This window comes from Corythoichthys intestinalis, chromosome 5 (genome assembly GCF_030265065.1).
Source record: "Corythoichthys intestinalis isolate RoL2023-P3 chromosome 5, ASM3026506v1, whole genome shotgun sequence".
In the NCBI taxonomy this organism is placed as follows: Eukaryota; Metazoa; Chordata; class Actinopteri; order Syngnathiformes; family Syngnathidae; genus Corythoichthys; species Corythoichthys intestinalis.
The window spans coordinates 25,552,028-25,566,943 of record NC_080399.1 but is presented as its reverse complement, the minus strand read 5'-3'; the positions used below and the strand labels follow the sequence as shown (position 1 = coordinate 25,566,943).

Genomic DNA, 14,916 nt, shown 5'->3' with positions numbered 1-14,916 from the left:
GGAGTTATCAGTCATTTTCCGAATTCGATGTTTTGGCGAAAAAATGGCCGACTTTGGCACCCCGCCCAGGTCAGGCCCGTGAATGAAAACACACCATTTTGATAACTTAAGATTTCATATGCCTCATGAACAGTCTCGCCAATTTTGAGAATGATCAAACTAATTCCCTAGGTGCCAAGGTGTAAAATGTGCACACTGTAAATCGATAAAAAATTCACATTCAATCCAAAATACCTGATTTCCTGTTGGGTTTGGAATACGCATGCAAGAGACTTTTTGGAGCAGTTTTGTACAAGGTATTGACTCTCCGAATTTCATCCCTCTACGTTGAAAAAACCTAAATGGAGAGGCCTTTTTGAAAATTTCAAGGGGGCGCCAGTGAGCCATTTTGTTACATGTTTTCGTAACGTTGCAAGATTATTGAACGTTATGCAAAGCCGCATGTATGTCGAAATTTTTGTGAGTTTTCGTGCATGTTCAAGCCTCCAAATGTAAACTCCTACTGTGAACCGATAAAAATTTCACATTTGATCCAAATTACCCGATTTCCTGTTGGATTTGGAATACGGGTGCAAGAGACTTTTTGGAGCAGTTTTGCACAAGGTATCGACTCCCCAAATTTCATCACTCTATGTTAAAAAAACCTAATAGGAAACACCTTTTTGAAAAATTCAAGGGGGCGCCACTGAGGCATTTTGTTACATTTTTTCGTAACATTGCAAGATTATCGAACGTTATCCAAAGCCGCATGTATGTGCAAATTTTTACGAGTTTTTGTGCATATTCAAGCCTCCAAATGTAAACTCTTACTGTGAAACCATGAAAATTTCACATTCGATCCAAAATACCCGATTTCCTGTTGGATTTGGAATATGGGTGCAAGAGACTTTTTGGAGCAGTTTTGCATAAGGTATCTACTCCCCAAATTTCCTTGCTCTATGTTGAAAAAACCCAATAGGAAAGGCCTTTTTTAAAACTTCTTTCTGTCGCCACTAGTTGGCACTGTAGAGTTGATGCAAATGACCCCTACAAGAACCTTCAGGGTATGACTCTCAACAAACACGGGAAGTTTGGCGCAGATATGTTGCATATCTGCCGAGTTATGACTGTTCAAAGCTTTTTGCGTGACAAATTGTTTACGTTCATTTTCACTTTCCTGTTTGGACCCCTCCGCCTCAACGAAACCTCAATATTTTTCATCAGGCACCTGAACACAGGTCTTAAGGCTCCCCTGATGCAGGTTTGAGGTCAACAGATTTTTTTCCCTTGGAGGAGGAACCTGTCTCGTAAAAAAAGGCATTTCCTGTTCTCACTAGGGGGCGCTAGACCTAATGGGTAATATTTCAATGCACTCGTGTTAAGGGTGGGATACCACACATACATGCCAAATATGAAAAAGATCGAACGTTGTGTCAAGGAACTATTAGTCATTTACTGAATTTGTCATTTTGCCGAAAAAATGGCCGACTTTGGCACCCCGCCCAGGTCAGACCCGTGAATGAAAACGCACCATTTTCAAAACTTAAGATTTCATATGTCTCCTGAATAGTCTCACCAATTTTCAAGATGATCCAACCAACTCCCTCGGCGAAAAGGTCTCAAATGTGCACCCTGTAAATCGACAAAAATTTCATATTTGACCCAAAATAACCGATTTCCTGTTGGGTTTGGAATATGGGTGTAAATGCTTTTTTGGAGCGGTTTTGGACAAGGTATAGACCCCCCAAATTTCATTGCTCTACGCTGAAAGACCCTAATGTTATAGGCCAATTTTAAAATTTCAAGGGGGCGCCACTGAGCCATTTTGTTATATTTTTTTGCAACGTTGCAAAATTATCGAAATTTACAATTTTCCGGACGTATGTGCAAATTTTGGTGACTTTTCGTGCATGTTCAGGCCTCCAAATTGGCCGTTTTCATTTGCCCTGAAAAAAAAAAATAAAAATAAAAAAAAAAAAAATCCTTTGCAAAACAATAGGGCCTTCGCACGCTTAGTGCTCGGGCCCTAATAATAATAATAATAATAATAATAATAATAATAATCCTTTGCATTACAATAGGGCCTTCGCACGCCTAGTGCTCGGGCCCTAATAATAATAATAATAATCCTTTGCAAAACAATAGGGCCTTCGCACGCTTAGTGCTCGGGCCCTAATAACTTATACTATGCAGAGTGAAACAGAATATATTTTGAAGATTGCGCAAACATTGACTTTCTTAAATCATAAGGAAATTAATAAGTAGCCAAACATAAATGAACAAATATTAGTCCAAAGTGTACATTGACAGCTAAGATGTTCTGAACCTCCCCATCAGAGCAAATAAAACTATATATTATAATTAAGCCTCCTCAACTCTTTCGCTGCTCTTAAAGATTTGATCCATTTTATGTTGCATTGTCCTTTTTTTGTCGCATCAATTCAACTTTTTTTTTTTTTTGCTGTTCCAGAAAACATGCACATTTGAACCAATCAGAGCTAACTATCTATGCTGATCACATGTCAGCATGTCAGCCAATTGAACGGATAAATGAGACCAGGCGTTTTGCTTTGCTGCGTGCATTCGTACATGGATGTGACTCGTCATCGTCAGACTCGGATAACTGCAGCAGCTGGGGAAACCCCCATGCCGTCCGTGGAATAAAATAAATAATAAATATTGGTGGAAACGGATTACGCTACACAAGCACTTTATTAAGCTTGTTTTTAACACTTGTGTATGTAAATCTGATGTTGGTAGATTGTTTTGTTCTTGGAGATGAAATGCACGTGAGGCAGCTTAGCATTTTTTTTTATTTTTTTTTTTAAATAGCGTTTTGACATTTGTCGTCATATTTTCGGAATCAAACCACCGTGTACCGGAACAGCATTCCGGCCCTGAATCTTATACCGGAACTACGTTCTAGCCCTGAATCTTATACCGGAACTGCGTTCCTGACTGTTCTGGCCCACTTTCACCCCTGGGTAAAAAACACACAAGACACAACTATAATTGCTGTCAATTATTCTTTATTTGCAGCAGAATCAAAATCATGGAGAACTCCATTCCCACTCTACTGCCAATAACTTATTTCAGTGTTGTAACTTGTAAATATCAGATTCTTAGAAAGTGCAAACACAAATATTTTTTAAAGAACACTACCTAAAAATTGTAGAAATAGCCAGTAAAATGCTGTTAAACATTTAACACTTTAAATAAGTGAGAGTAGAACCTTAGCACCACCAGTGTGGCGTCTAATCTCTTAATAGTTCTTATAGGAAACTAAAACACCCGCCCAAGTTTCGGAAGCGGTTTAGATTAGGAATACAATCACATAACATGGATCAGTTGTAATAATAAAATAAATCTTACCGAAACTGGCATTGTGTAAAAAAGATTGGGTTAAATATGTGCTTTAACATTATGACTGCAATCCTGATATTGAATTAGCAGCAACCTGCTAAACTTTGCAATCCCTGTCACAATAATATTCAATACTTTGTAGAACAAACTAGAGCATAGAAAAAAATGTAAGTATGTGTTCATTAATACACCCATAAACAGGGCTTAGTGGAAACCATAATCCTATAAAGCTGTATTAAAAACATACTTCTTTTCCTCATTGAAAATTTGAATTGGTCTCTCCTCCTCTTCTTCTTCTTCTTCTGACTCCATAATCTCTTCAAATGCATCCAACACATCCAAAGACCGAGGAATGATCTGGCGAGTGAAGCCTAGGTGGACCACCCAGGACATGAGAACAATAGACGCCAGAGATATGATCGCTATTAGAGTCCTGAAGGGAAAGTACTGCATGATGACGCCATCTTTCTCCCTCCAGCCCGGGTAGAGCAAGACGGGCGAAATGCCGAGTTCCGGCTCACCGCTCAGCACACGGAGAAGCAGCGCTACCACGTAGCCGCCGATGGCACCGTAGCAATTGGCACAGCGAAGGTGTACCACGCAGAACAGCTGCGGAGTCACAATACAATAGAGTAGGTCCGCAGCAAGCAGCCAGAGAACTAGGATGCTGCTCTTATTAAAGGTCAGGCCGGTTCCAGCCAAGCCCACAAACAGCACACTAATCCGGATCACCCATTGTAGCTCCTTCTCTGAGGCCTGAAAAACACACACAAAGAAGATAAAGTCAACATTTTGTTTATGTGCTAACTGATGCAGCAGTCACAACTCTCTCATACACACACACACCTGCTTTCTGAAAGTCGTCTTGTATATGTTTTGTGTGAACATGGATGCTGATGACAGCAATGTTGAGTCCATGGAGGACATAACTGCTGCTGCTATAGCGCCAATGCCTAACACTGACACCCAGGTGGGTGTGATGTAGCAAAGAGCCAGCGGCAGGACATTCCCTGCCTCCCCTCGCTCATAAGGTGGGGGTAGACCATATTCTGTCTGGTTCCAGTCTTAGAGAGGAGATATAGAGGCACATACAGAGACAGAGAGGGAAAATAAAATCATGGTAATGGGGACAAAACGTATGTTTTAGACCTAATTAATTATCACATTTTCAACTAAGAAAGGAAAAATCCCTTTCAATGATAAATTTCTCTGTTTCACACTTTTAATTCTGTTGGGGAATTTTGCCCTACAGGGATGGAAAATGTGTTGATTGATTGCCAACTTCCTTCCTTATAGACTTAAGTATAGTGGAACCTCCAAAATTAAATATGCAAAACCGATGCTGGTCCACCTCTGATACGTTGCATAATTCAATTTCTGGTTGACCATTAATTACCAACTTAAGTTCCTGATGAGGCACGGGCTGCGTTTCAAAAAGAGTTTGGCTCCGTTCCAATCACAGTTTGAGTTCAATGTAAACAGATTCAGAACACTGACTTCACCTTTCCAACATGATTCAAAACAATTCATAGAAAAATATCTAGCATTAATATTATAGTATAGTACCATATATAATAGTATTATAACCAGATTTTTCGTAAAGGGTGTCATTTTAAAGTTATTTTTAGTGTAGAATCTGAATTCGGACGTACAGTGGGGAGAACAAGTATTTGATATGTAACCCGAGTATCAATGCCGCCCCGCGTTCCGCTCCCACCTCTGACTAGGCTGGGACGCGAACCCGCGCGCCGCGACGAATTCTAGTCGGCAGGCAAGTTCGGTAACCACTGCGCCAATAAAGCTCGAGCCAACGGCGCAGCCGTTAGCGACCTTACATGAAGGAATCGGCGGGGAGGTTTCCACGTGCTACAACGGATACACTTTCTGTGTACCCGTTACACTCTCCCCCCGAAACCTTCGCTGCCGATCCCGGACGAGCCCCCATTTGCAACCCGAGTATCAATGCCGCCCCGCGTTCCGCTCCCACCTCTGACTAGGCTGGGACGCGAACCCGCGCGCCGCGACGAATTCTAGTCGGCAGGCAAGTTCGGTAACCACTGCGCCAATAAAGCTCGAGCCAACGGCGCAGCCGTTAGCGACCTTACATGAAGGAATCGGCGGGGAGGTTTCCACGTGCTACAACGGATACACTTTCTGTGTACCCGTTACAGATACACTGCCGATTTTGCTGGTTTTCCCACTTGCAAAGCATGTAGAGGTCTGTAATTTGTATCATAAGTTCTCTTCAACTGTGAGGGACGGAATCTAATACAAAAAAACAGAAAATCTCGTATGATTTTTAAATAATAAATTTGTATTTAATTGCATGAAATAAGTATTTGATACATCACAAAAATCGAACTTAATATTTGGTACAGAAACCATTGTTTGCTATTACAGATACCAAACGTTTCCTGTAGTCCTTGACAAGGTTTGCACACACTGCAGCAGGGATTTTGGCCCACTCCTCCATGCAGATCTTCTCCAGAGCCTTCAGGTTTCGGGGCTGCTGCCGGGCAACACGGACTTTCAGCTCCCTCCATAGATTTTCTATCGGGTTCAGATCTGGTGACTGACTAGGCCACTCCAGGACCTTAAGATGCTTCTTAGGAGCCACTCTTTAGTTGCCTTGGCTGTGTGCTTTGGGTCGTTGTCATGCTGGAAGACCCAGCCACGACCCATCTTCAGGGCTCTCACTGAAGGAAGGAGGTTGTCAGCCAAGATCTGGCGATACATAGCCCCATCCATCCTCCCCTCAATACGGTGCAGTCCTTTACCCTTGGCAGAGAAGCAGCCCCAAAAAGTGATGTTTCCTCCTCCATGTTTCACCGTTGGGATGGTGTTCTTGGTGTTGTACTCATCCTTCTTTTTCCTCCAAACACGACGAGCCGAGTTTAGACCAAAAAGTTCAATTTTGGTCTCATCCGACCACATGACCTTCTCCCATTGCTCCTCTGGATCATCCAGATGGTCAGTGGCAATCTTCAGACGTGTCTGGACATGCACTGGCTTCAGCAACTGGACCTTGCGTGCGCTGTAGGATTTTAATCCATGACGGCGTAATGTGTTTCCGATGGAATTTTTCGAAACTGTGGTTCCAGCTCTCTTCAGGTCATTGACCAGGTCCTGCCGTGTAGTTCTGGGCTGATCCCTCACCTTCCTCATGATCAGTGATGCCCCACGAGGTGAGATCTTGCATGTAGCCCCAGAACGAGGCAGATTGACCGTCGACTTGAACTTTTTCCATTTTCTAATAATCGCTCCAACAATTGTTACCTTCTCACCAAGCTGCTTGCTTATTTTCCTGTAGCCCATCCCAGCCTTGTGCAGGTCTATTATTTTATCCCTGATGTCCTTACACAGCTCTTTGGTCTTGGCCATTGTGGAGAGGTTGGAGTTTGTTTGTTTGAGCATGTGAACAGGTGTCTTTTATACAGGTACCAAGTTCAAACAGGTGCAGTTACTTCCCGTAATGAGTGGAGAACAGGAGGGGTTCTTAAAAAAGAACTAAAAGCCGAAATATTTACTAGTTGGTAATGTATCAAATATTTATTTCATGCAGTTAAATACAAATTTATTATTTAAAAATTATACAATGTGATTTTCTGGATTTTTGTATTAGATTCCGTCCCTCACAGTTGAAGAGAACTTATGATAGAAATTGCAGACCTCTACACTGCTTGCAAGTGGGGAAAACCAGCAAAATCGGCAGTGTATCAAATACTTGTTCTCCCCACTGTATGTGGGATTACGGTAACTCCACAAATCGTTATTTATAGGAGACCAACATGACATTCCTTAGTTTTTTTCATGTTCACCGGAAGTACTTTCACTAAACCGCTAACAGTTAGCTTTACACTCTGCAAAAAAAGCTCTTTTTGTCATTGCATGTGGTGTCAGTAATCAATTTTTTTCGTTTAAAATGCTGTTAAGCAGCGATTTTTCATGTTTGAAGTGTCAGCTTTTAACCGCAAGTTTGCGTTTTGGAGAAGACTGCCAATGTTTTAGCAGGCTAATGCAGGTTTTCTTTTTTCCCCATTAGCCTCAATGTAGCAATGCTAACGTTTCCAGTGTTTAATATAGTAGGTTTCCTTATTCTGTATGTTTGAACTTTAATTCTACGGCGTGTTGATAACCAATAAACTTGTTATAGTAACTTGAGTCTCACATGCCATCAAAACGCACGTATACACGCACGCACAAATGTATGCACGCACGCACGTGACAATAAAACGCAGCCGTGAAAATTACCGACCGTGCGATAAATGGACTCATTGCATATCGCGACAGGCTTAGCAACTTCAATAAAACATGTCGTTAGTTAGTTGGTTAGATGGACTTACAATCTGGGTGACGGCGCTTTAAGTGTTCTTTCACGGCCGACGTACAGCCAAGCTTGGCATTGAAGAGACAGGATAACATTGTACCCTCCTTTGTTTCGTTGAAATAAGTCAATGTTTCGGCCACTCTGGTGCGCTTTTTTGGCTTTGTGTCGCTTTACCCGCTTGCATAACAAGCATCCGACATTAAAAAAATCTCCCGAACACCCCCCCCCACACAATTTTTTTCTCCTCGGATCGACACAATTCACGTGGGTCACCCATTTTGACTTCAAAACGGCGAATTTCGTCGAAAGGTGAGATATATTCATGCCTGAACAATGACAGATTTTAATTTCCCGCTTCAGGGCACGTACGTAGTGTAGCCTTGAGTGCGCCAAAGCGGGGTCAAACCATTCTGCTTAGACGGGAGGGGGGGGTGTTAAAGTAAAAGTTAATTTTAAAGTTTTTAAGTATATATCGAGTAGAACATAATATTTAATTAGACACTGATTTAAATAAGAAATATGTGAATGTAAAGTAAAATAAATTAAGGGTCATTCAGGGGCCCCTATGGTCCTAAGGCCCGGGACAACATACCCGGTTGCCGCCCCTTGTCGACGGGCTTGCATCGTGGGATATAGGGAGCTCTGGAGTGACCATCGTTGTTGACTCCATCACTAAGCCCTCTAAGGGTCGATCTCACCAAGTTCATTTCGCTGTTTAGGGGAATGGAACAGCCCTTAAGATGGCGGCGGGAATTCCCCCAAGGGGGAGTTTCGAGGGCAAGTGAGCGAGGGCACATTTAAACCGCGATTGAAACGCAGCCTTTGAGTCGCCCTCGCTCAATTCGTCTTAGCACTTGCTATGATGTCACGCGAAGGCCACTTGGAGGGTGGAGGGAAAGTGGTCGGAGGGGGAGTGATAGAAGTAAATGGAACACACTTGCCCTCTTTCACTCACAGGCCAAACAATCATGGATCAACTACATGTTGTTGGAGTAGCACTATAGTGCCTATTCCAAATGACACAAGCTATACGCAGACTCATGTCATTAAGACGGAGACGTATTCTGCGCTTGATGGCAATGCGTCGGTACCTGGTAATTTTCAGGATTATTAGTTTTGTATCAAATTTTATTTGGGTAATCCATCATTTATTTAATTGTCTTTACTTTATGATTTGTAGATAGTTTTGTTGGATCTGTTCCATTTCTCTAAACACCTCAAGTGAACTTGGTAAGATCGAACTTTGACGGCTTAGTGATCGAGTCAACAACGGTGGTCACTTCAGAGCTGCATATATCGCTAATGCATTGCTATGGCGGATGAAAAATATGTCCATGAGGTGGCGATAATGAAGCTCAAACACCTTTGGCTGCTGTCTATTTACCACCAAAGAAGGAAATGAAATAAGAAGCCAGCACGTTGTTTGAATGTTATAAAAAATTTATCATTGTGTTGTTGTTGTTTTTTTTAAATTGACGGCCTGTGGCAGTTACGGCGAACATATGAAGTGCCAAAATAAAAAAAAAATTAAAAATAATAATAATAATTAATGAATAAGTAAATGAAAATATAAAAGAATATTTTGTTATTGACTTTTACTTTTTGTCAATAAAAATAACAAGCAGAAAAAAAACGACAATTTTTGTCATTGACTTTTCTATTTCGCTTGCCTTTTCTATTTTGCTTTTACTGAAAGGAATGGTCTGTCAATCGACTGAAACTAAAACTAATGTCAACTAAAAATATAGCAGGTTAAATCAAGGGCGAAGGTTTGCATAGGGAAGGTCGGGACATAACACTAGCTTTTCAGGATGCTCAAATTGTCCCCACTCACCTTTAAGCAACCTAATTTGATTTAATGAGTTGAGTTCTAAAGGTCATTTAGATTGTCATCCAGTATGTTGTAAGGATAGAATTGACCCTACCATTATTAAGTGAACTATTTTTATTATGTTCAGATTTACATTTACCCCTTTTCACTTGCTGAATGTGCCAGTCCATTTCTTTCCTCCTCAAACGCACATTTGATTGACTGATGACTTGCATGTATTTAAAATGCATTGATTTATTTTCTACATTTAAAAATATTTTATTTGCAGCCTATGCAGACATTTCTTTCAAATAATTATATGTATATTCAACGTAGTCGAGGAAGTTTTCATTTTTTCGTTGCAGTCGTGTTTTACCTGAAGGAAGGCTCCATTTTTATTTATTTTTGTAATACCCTTTTTTCCAGTGATATATATATTTATTTTGACATTTTTGAGTGATTTTAAGACAAATGTCTATTTGTTGCATTCCTGGATAGTTAAAAGATTATAAAAAAAAGTTTGTATTTATTGTGTATCTTAATATAATTGAAGTTATGTTCAAATATTGCAATTTAAGTTAATAACTAATAAGCTAATAACATCGAGACATTTACTCTGGAAGCTTTCAAAATGTTTCATAGTTTTTGAAAACAAAGGTTTGAATGTCTGAAAGTTTTCAAAATGTTTATTTCGTAGTTTTTTAAAACAAAGGTTTGAATTGAATAGTGTATCACCTGAACCAATCCACATGAACAGTAGTGTAAGTCAATACAGATTTATTTAAGGCAAGTGAACGAGGGCGACTAAAACTGTTTTTGAAATGCAGCCATGGTCTCTTGGAGAGTCTCCCGAGGGAAATGGAAGTACAGTATGTTGATCACATAGTACAAGGTGAGCCAAACATTCGCCCGTGTGGCCTAGTTCTGCTTAAGGCCACGTTTAACCGATAACAATCTTATGCAATAACCCAAAAGTAGCGTTTTGCAGTCATTTTAATTGCGTATTTACACAACCATTATGTGTGGGGAAAACTGCATGCACACAGAAGCGCAAAGGTGTATGAAACCTCCAAATTGCCGTCGTAGTATATCTATTCCCTATGTGTAGTTGGCAGCACCACCCAAACTTGATTCCTGCATGTAACCCTTCCCTTCTGACGTTTCCTCTTTCGTCCTGGTTGAATAACAACATGGCGAAGCAAATCAGGCAGAGAAATTTTGTGTGGGCTGATGGGGAGGTAGAGCTGTTGCTTAACGTAACTATAAGCTACAAAGTTAGGCCGTGTACATGGTTGCTACTTGAAGATATGTTTACATAAATTTTCAGACTGTCTGCGTGCACTGACTTCATCAGTATCTTCACCCCCTTCACTGACAAATGTACTGGAGCATTATCCTGACTAGGGATGGGAATTGATAGGATTTTTACAATTCCGATTACATTGTCGATATTGCTTAACGATTCGATTCTTTGTCGATTCTCTTATCGATTCTAATTTGGCGAAGAAGAAGAACAAACGTTTTGATTGGCATGGAGTTTGTAAGGTTGTGACTTCTGATTAAACAAACTCACAACAAGGTCAAAAGAGGCCCAAAGCCTCAATATTAACTGTGGCAATAAGTGGCAAATGAACAAGAATGTGTAGTATTTTACTGAAACATTTTTCTAATAGAAATAAAAAAATATTGGTATATATTGGCATATAGGTCGTTGGTCTGCCGTTGGCAATATGTGTTAAACTTGCAGGGGTCCCCAAACTTTTTCCAGTGAGGGCCACATAACTTTTCTCTGATGAGGGGCCGGGGTCAGTTTGTAACATAAAAATTGCAGGAGTGCCTAAATGTAAAATAATTATTGTTTTTCAGAAAGCCACAATCAAATAACAATTTCTGGATATTTCACGGAACAAAAGTAAATAAAATAAAAATAATAATATAATATAATAATAATTAATAGTAATAACACTATTAATCAAATAGATAATAACCAAATAACCCTCTCTGAGTTCTTCACAGAAAAAGGCCAGACAATAAATAACACTATTGACAAAAAAAAAAAAAAAAAATCAAAATGCTCTCTGGTATTGTTCAGGGGGCCGGACCAAATGTCGGGGCGGGCAGTATCCGGCCCGCGGGCCGTAGTGTGGGGACCCCTGTTAAAGTGTATTATTTACCAGTATATTGAAATGCATGCCTTTTAGTTTTTATGGTGCTTTCACGCTCAAGTGGGGGCGCCCTTGCGCTTCCTCACGCGAAGAAGAACGCGCTCACGTGAAGAAGAGCGCGCTTACACGCGAAGAAGAAGAAATGCCGCATCCAAGCGAGTGAGCAAGTTAGTGAGAGAGGGAAGCACTGCTACGACCCTACGTTCTTTCTTAATGTTTGTAAAATATCTACAGAGGCAACGCCTGGATGTATCATCTTTTGTGTTGTTGTTGTGTGTTTCCACACGCGATCGGACACTTAAATCCAGTTGTGTAGTGGTTTGAACGATGTGCTAATGCTAGCGAACGCATGCTAATCGTGTTGTTATTACTGAATAAGCAGCTAATCATCGCAGATTTACGTTGATGCAAACCTGTTTGTTATTGGGGACGAAATTGATTTGTTTCATTTCTATTTTTAGTTTCACTCTTTAAGTGATGGTTGAATAAAGTCAGCAAATTATACCAACGTCTTCTGTATCGTCATTTCGGAGTTTAGCTAGCTGTCTCGGCGAGGACAGTGCAGTCTATTCCCTCCCGATGCAGTTTATTCCCTCCCGATGCAGTTATCTCCACCTTCTCTCCCGATGCAGTTATCTCTACCTTGCAATGATTGCAAGTCGTGTTGTTGTAATTTTTCCTCGTGAAGTGAAGACACAGTTTCAAGCGTTTGAACCTACGTGCTGTCATTGTTATGTTTACGGCTGCAATGCTCGTGCTAAACCATCTGTAACCTTTCATTTTCACACTCTTTCCTGGTGGAGTGTAGCCAAACGTTGGAGCGGGTGGTTCTTGGCGCCATGCTAGTTTGATGCGTCTAGACAACAAGACAGTCACGACGCAATATGCGTCTTCAGGACTCGTTAAAGGGATCGTTAAGGCTTTTTCATTGTGATGTCGAGGCCTCGAAACACTCGGAACTGGTTCGGAATTGGAATCGGATTTCGATTCCCATCCCTAATCCTGACAGTTGTAACCCAAAACTCACTTTGTCAACTGTTTGAACGACAACGACAGGGGCGAACATTATCAAGATTTCCACTCTGGTAGGCATTTCAAAATTTTTGCATTTTCAGCCCTTCAAAACACAGTCACTGTGTAAACGATAGGGCTCTCTGGAAATGTTTTTGCCATAGACTTTATAATGGTATTGAGTATTGACAGGTCACATCGGACACATACTGCGCTTACCCTTCAAGCAAGGGGCCGCCCACTTCAAGTGGAGCTATTCACAAACACATGCACGCAGCATATTTAACGCCGAGTTGAAAAAGTAAGAAAGCTGTACTGCATACCAACAAGAAGGATTGTCTCGGGAGTGATTTGATCGAGGATTCAAGGTAATTATTATATTTTTCGTTCCATGCATGCATCTTGAAACGTTGTGAAAAAAAATCAATGCGAGAAATTAACTGCTACGGATTAGCATCGTCCTTTGACATATTTACTAGATTTGTTCCGATCATGGTTTTTTGCTCCCGATCCGATCCCGATCGTTTTAGTTTGAGTATCTGCCGATCCCGCTAATTCCCGATCCGATTGCTTTTTTTTGCTCCCGATTCAATTCCAATCATTCCCGATAATTTTTCCCGATCATATACATTTTGGCAATGCATTAAGAAAAAAAGGAATAAAACTTGGACAAATATATACATTCAACATACAGTACATAAGTACTGTATTTGTTTATTATGACAATAAATCCTCAAGATGGATAGAAAGACTTGTGACTTTGTATATTGTGACTAAATATTGCCATCTAGTGTATTTGTTGAGCTTTCAGTAAATGATACTGCAGCCATTCAACCTAAATGCATGATGGGAGGTGGAACCATGACTGTGCGTAGTGCTACCAATGGATATATCTTCTTTGCGTTGGGAAATAACATAAGGTGTAAAGAAAAAGATCAATTACTACCTTGCTTCCCCACATTGCTCCAAAGGCTGCCAAAATTCAATCTACTCATTTTACGCTGCCTTTTATCTCTCTAAATGGGTAAAATGGAGCCATTACAGATTGAGCGCAACAATGCGTGAGTGGGTCGTGCAACGCATGCATTAATTGCATTAAATATTTAACGTGATACATTTTTTAAAAATTAATTTCCGCCGTTATAGGGAGAAATTTGATAACCCTACCTTAAGCCTAAACTAAAGACTCTGGATGAGTGTAACATATAATGTCTGTAACGTTAAATACAATTAGAAAACGATTTAATTAAAAAAATATACAGTATATAATTTAAAAAAAGGCATGGCCGATATTTTTTTGCAGACTCCGATACTTTGAAAGTGACGTGATCGGGCCCGATTGATCGGCATCCCGATTGATCAGGACATCTCTAATATTTACATAAAATAAATGCTACCTGCATATTTTTTTTTTTGCTTTTAACCAATAATCTAGACTGTTTCACTTCCATATCTATAAAGAATTGAGGGATTTAAGCATTTATTCACAAGAATTTAAACATAAAAACCTCTTTGTTGTGGTAAGGCGGAGCCACAGTGTGACTTGAAGACGTGCAGCACATTTGACATATTTACTTAAAATAAATTCTTCCTGCACTTTTTTTTTTTTTTGCTTCTAACCAAAAATCGAGACTGTTTTACGTCCATATCTATAAAGAATTTGGGGATTTAATTATTTATTTACAAGAATTTAAATGTAAAAAGCTCTTTGTTGTTGTAAGGCGGCGCCACAGTGTGACGTAAAGACGAGCAGGACACATTTACTTAAATTAAATGCTAACTGCCCGTTATTTTTTCTTTCAACCAAGAATCGAGACTGTCTTACGTCTATACCTATAAAGAACTGAGGGATTTACGCATTTTTTCACAAGAATTTTCAATGTAAAAAGCTCTTTGTATTTCCACTCGGTCAGCTTTGACAGAGATAGGCCCCCTCTTAATGGGCCCCACGCCCCATGTCCCGTCAATACCATTATGAAGTTTATGGTTTTTGCATTGTCACCCTCGTTGCCGTTGTCGTGTAAATGCCCCCAAAGAAAGCATCGACAGCCACCTCTCAAAACCTACGCAGGAAAACGCAAGTGCTCTGTGGTTGGACGGAATGTCACATCTCAGATGGGAAAGGCTCCTGAATAGTTTGGACTCTGAAACCAAAGTATTAGAAGTACTACATAAGTAAGTGGTAGGACTTTGGACCTGCTTGCTGTCTAGTGATTGGACTTTATTCTTGGAAAACAATAGGCTCAGAAAAAGCGTTCTGC

The 14,916-nt window shown here is 40.3% G+C and overlaps 1 protein-coding gene across 1 annotated transcript in view; it reads right to left on the bottom strand.

Moving 5' to 3' along the window:
* Positions 1 to 2,097: 2,097 nt before the first annotated feature.
* LOC130916039 (high affinity choline transporter 1-like) overlaps positions 2,098 to 14,916 on the bottom strand; it is a 56,057-nt gene continuing 43,238 nt past the window's right edge. The window contains exons 8-9 of the mRNA XM_057836402.1: positions 4,189 to 4,406; positions 2,098 to 4,098 (exon numbers count right to left, since the gene is read on the bottom strand). Coding sequence (XP_057692385.1) covers positions 3,565 to 4,098; positions 4,189 to 4,406 — 752 coding nt within the window. The 3' untranslated portion in view covers positions 2,098 to 3,564. The remainder of the gene's footprint in view (positions 4,099 to 4,188; positions 4,407 to 14,916) is intronic.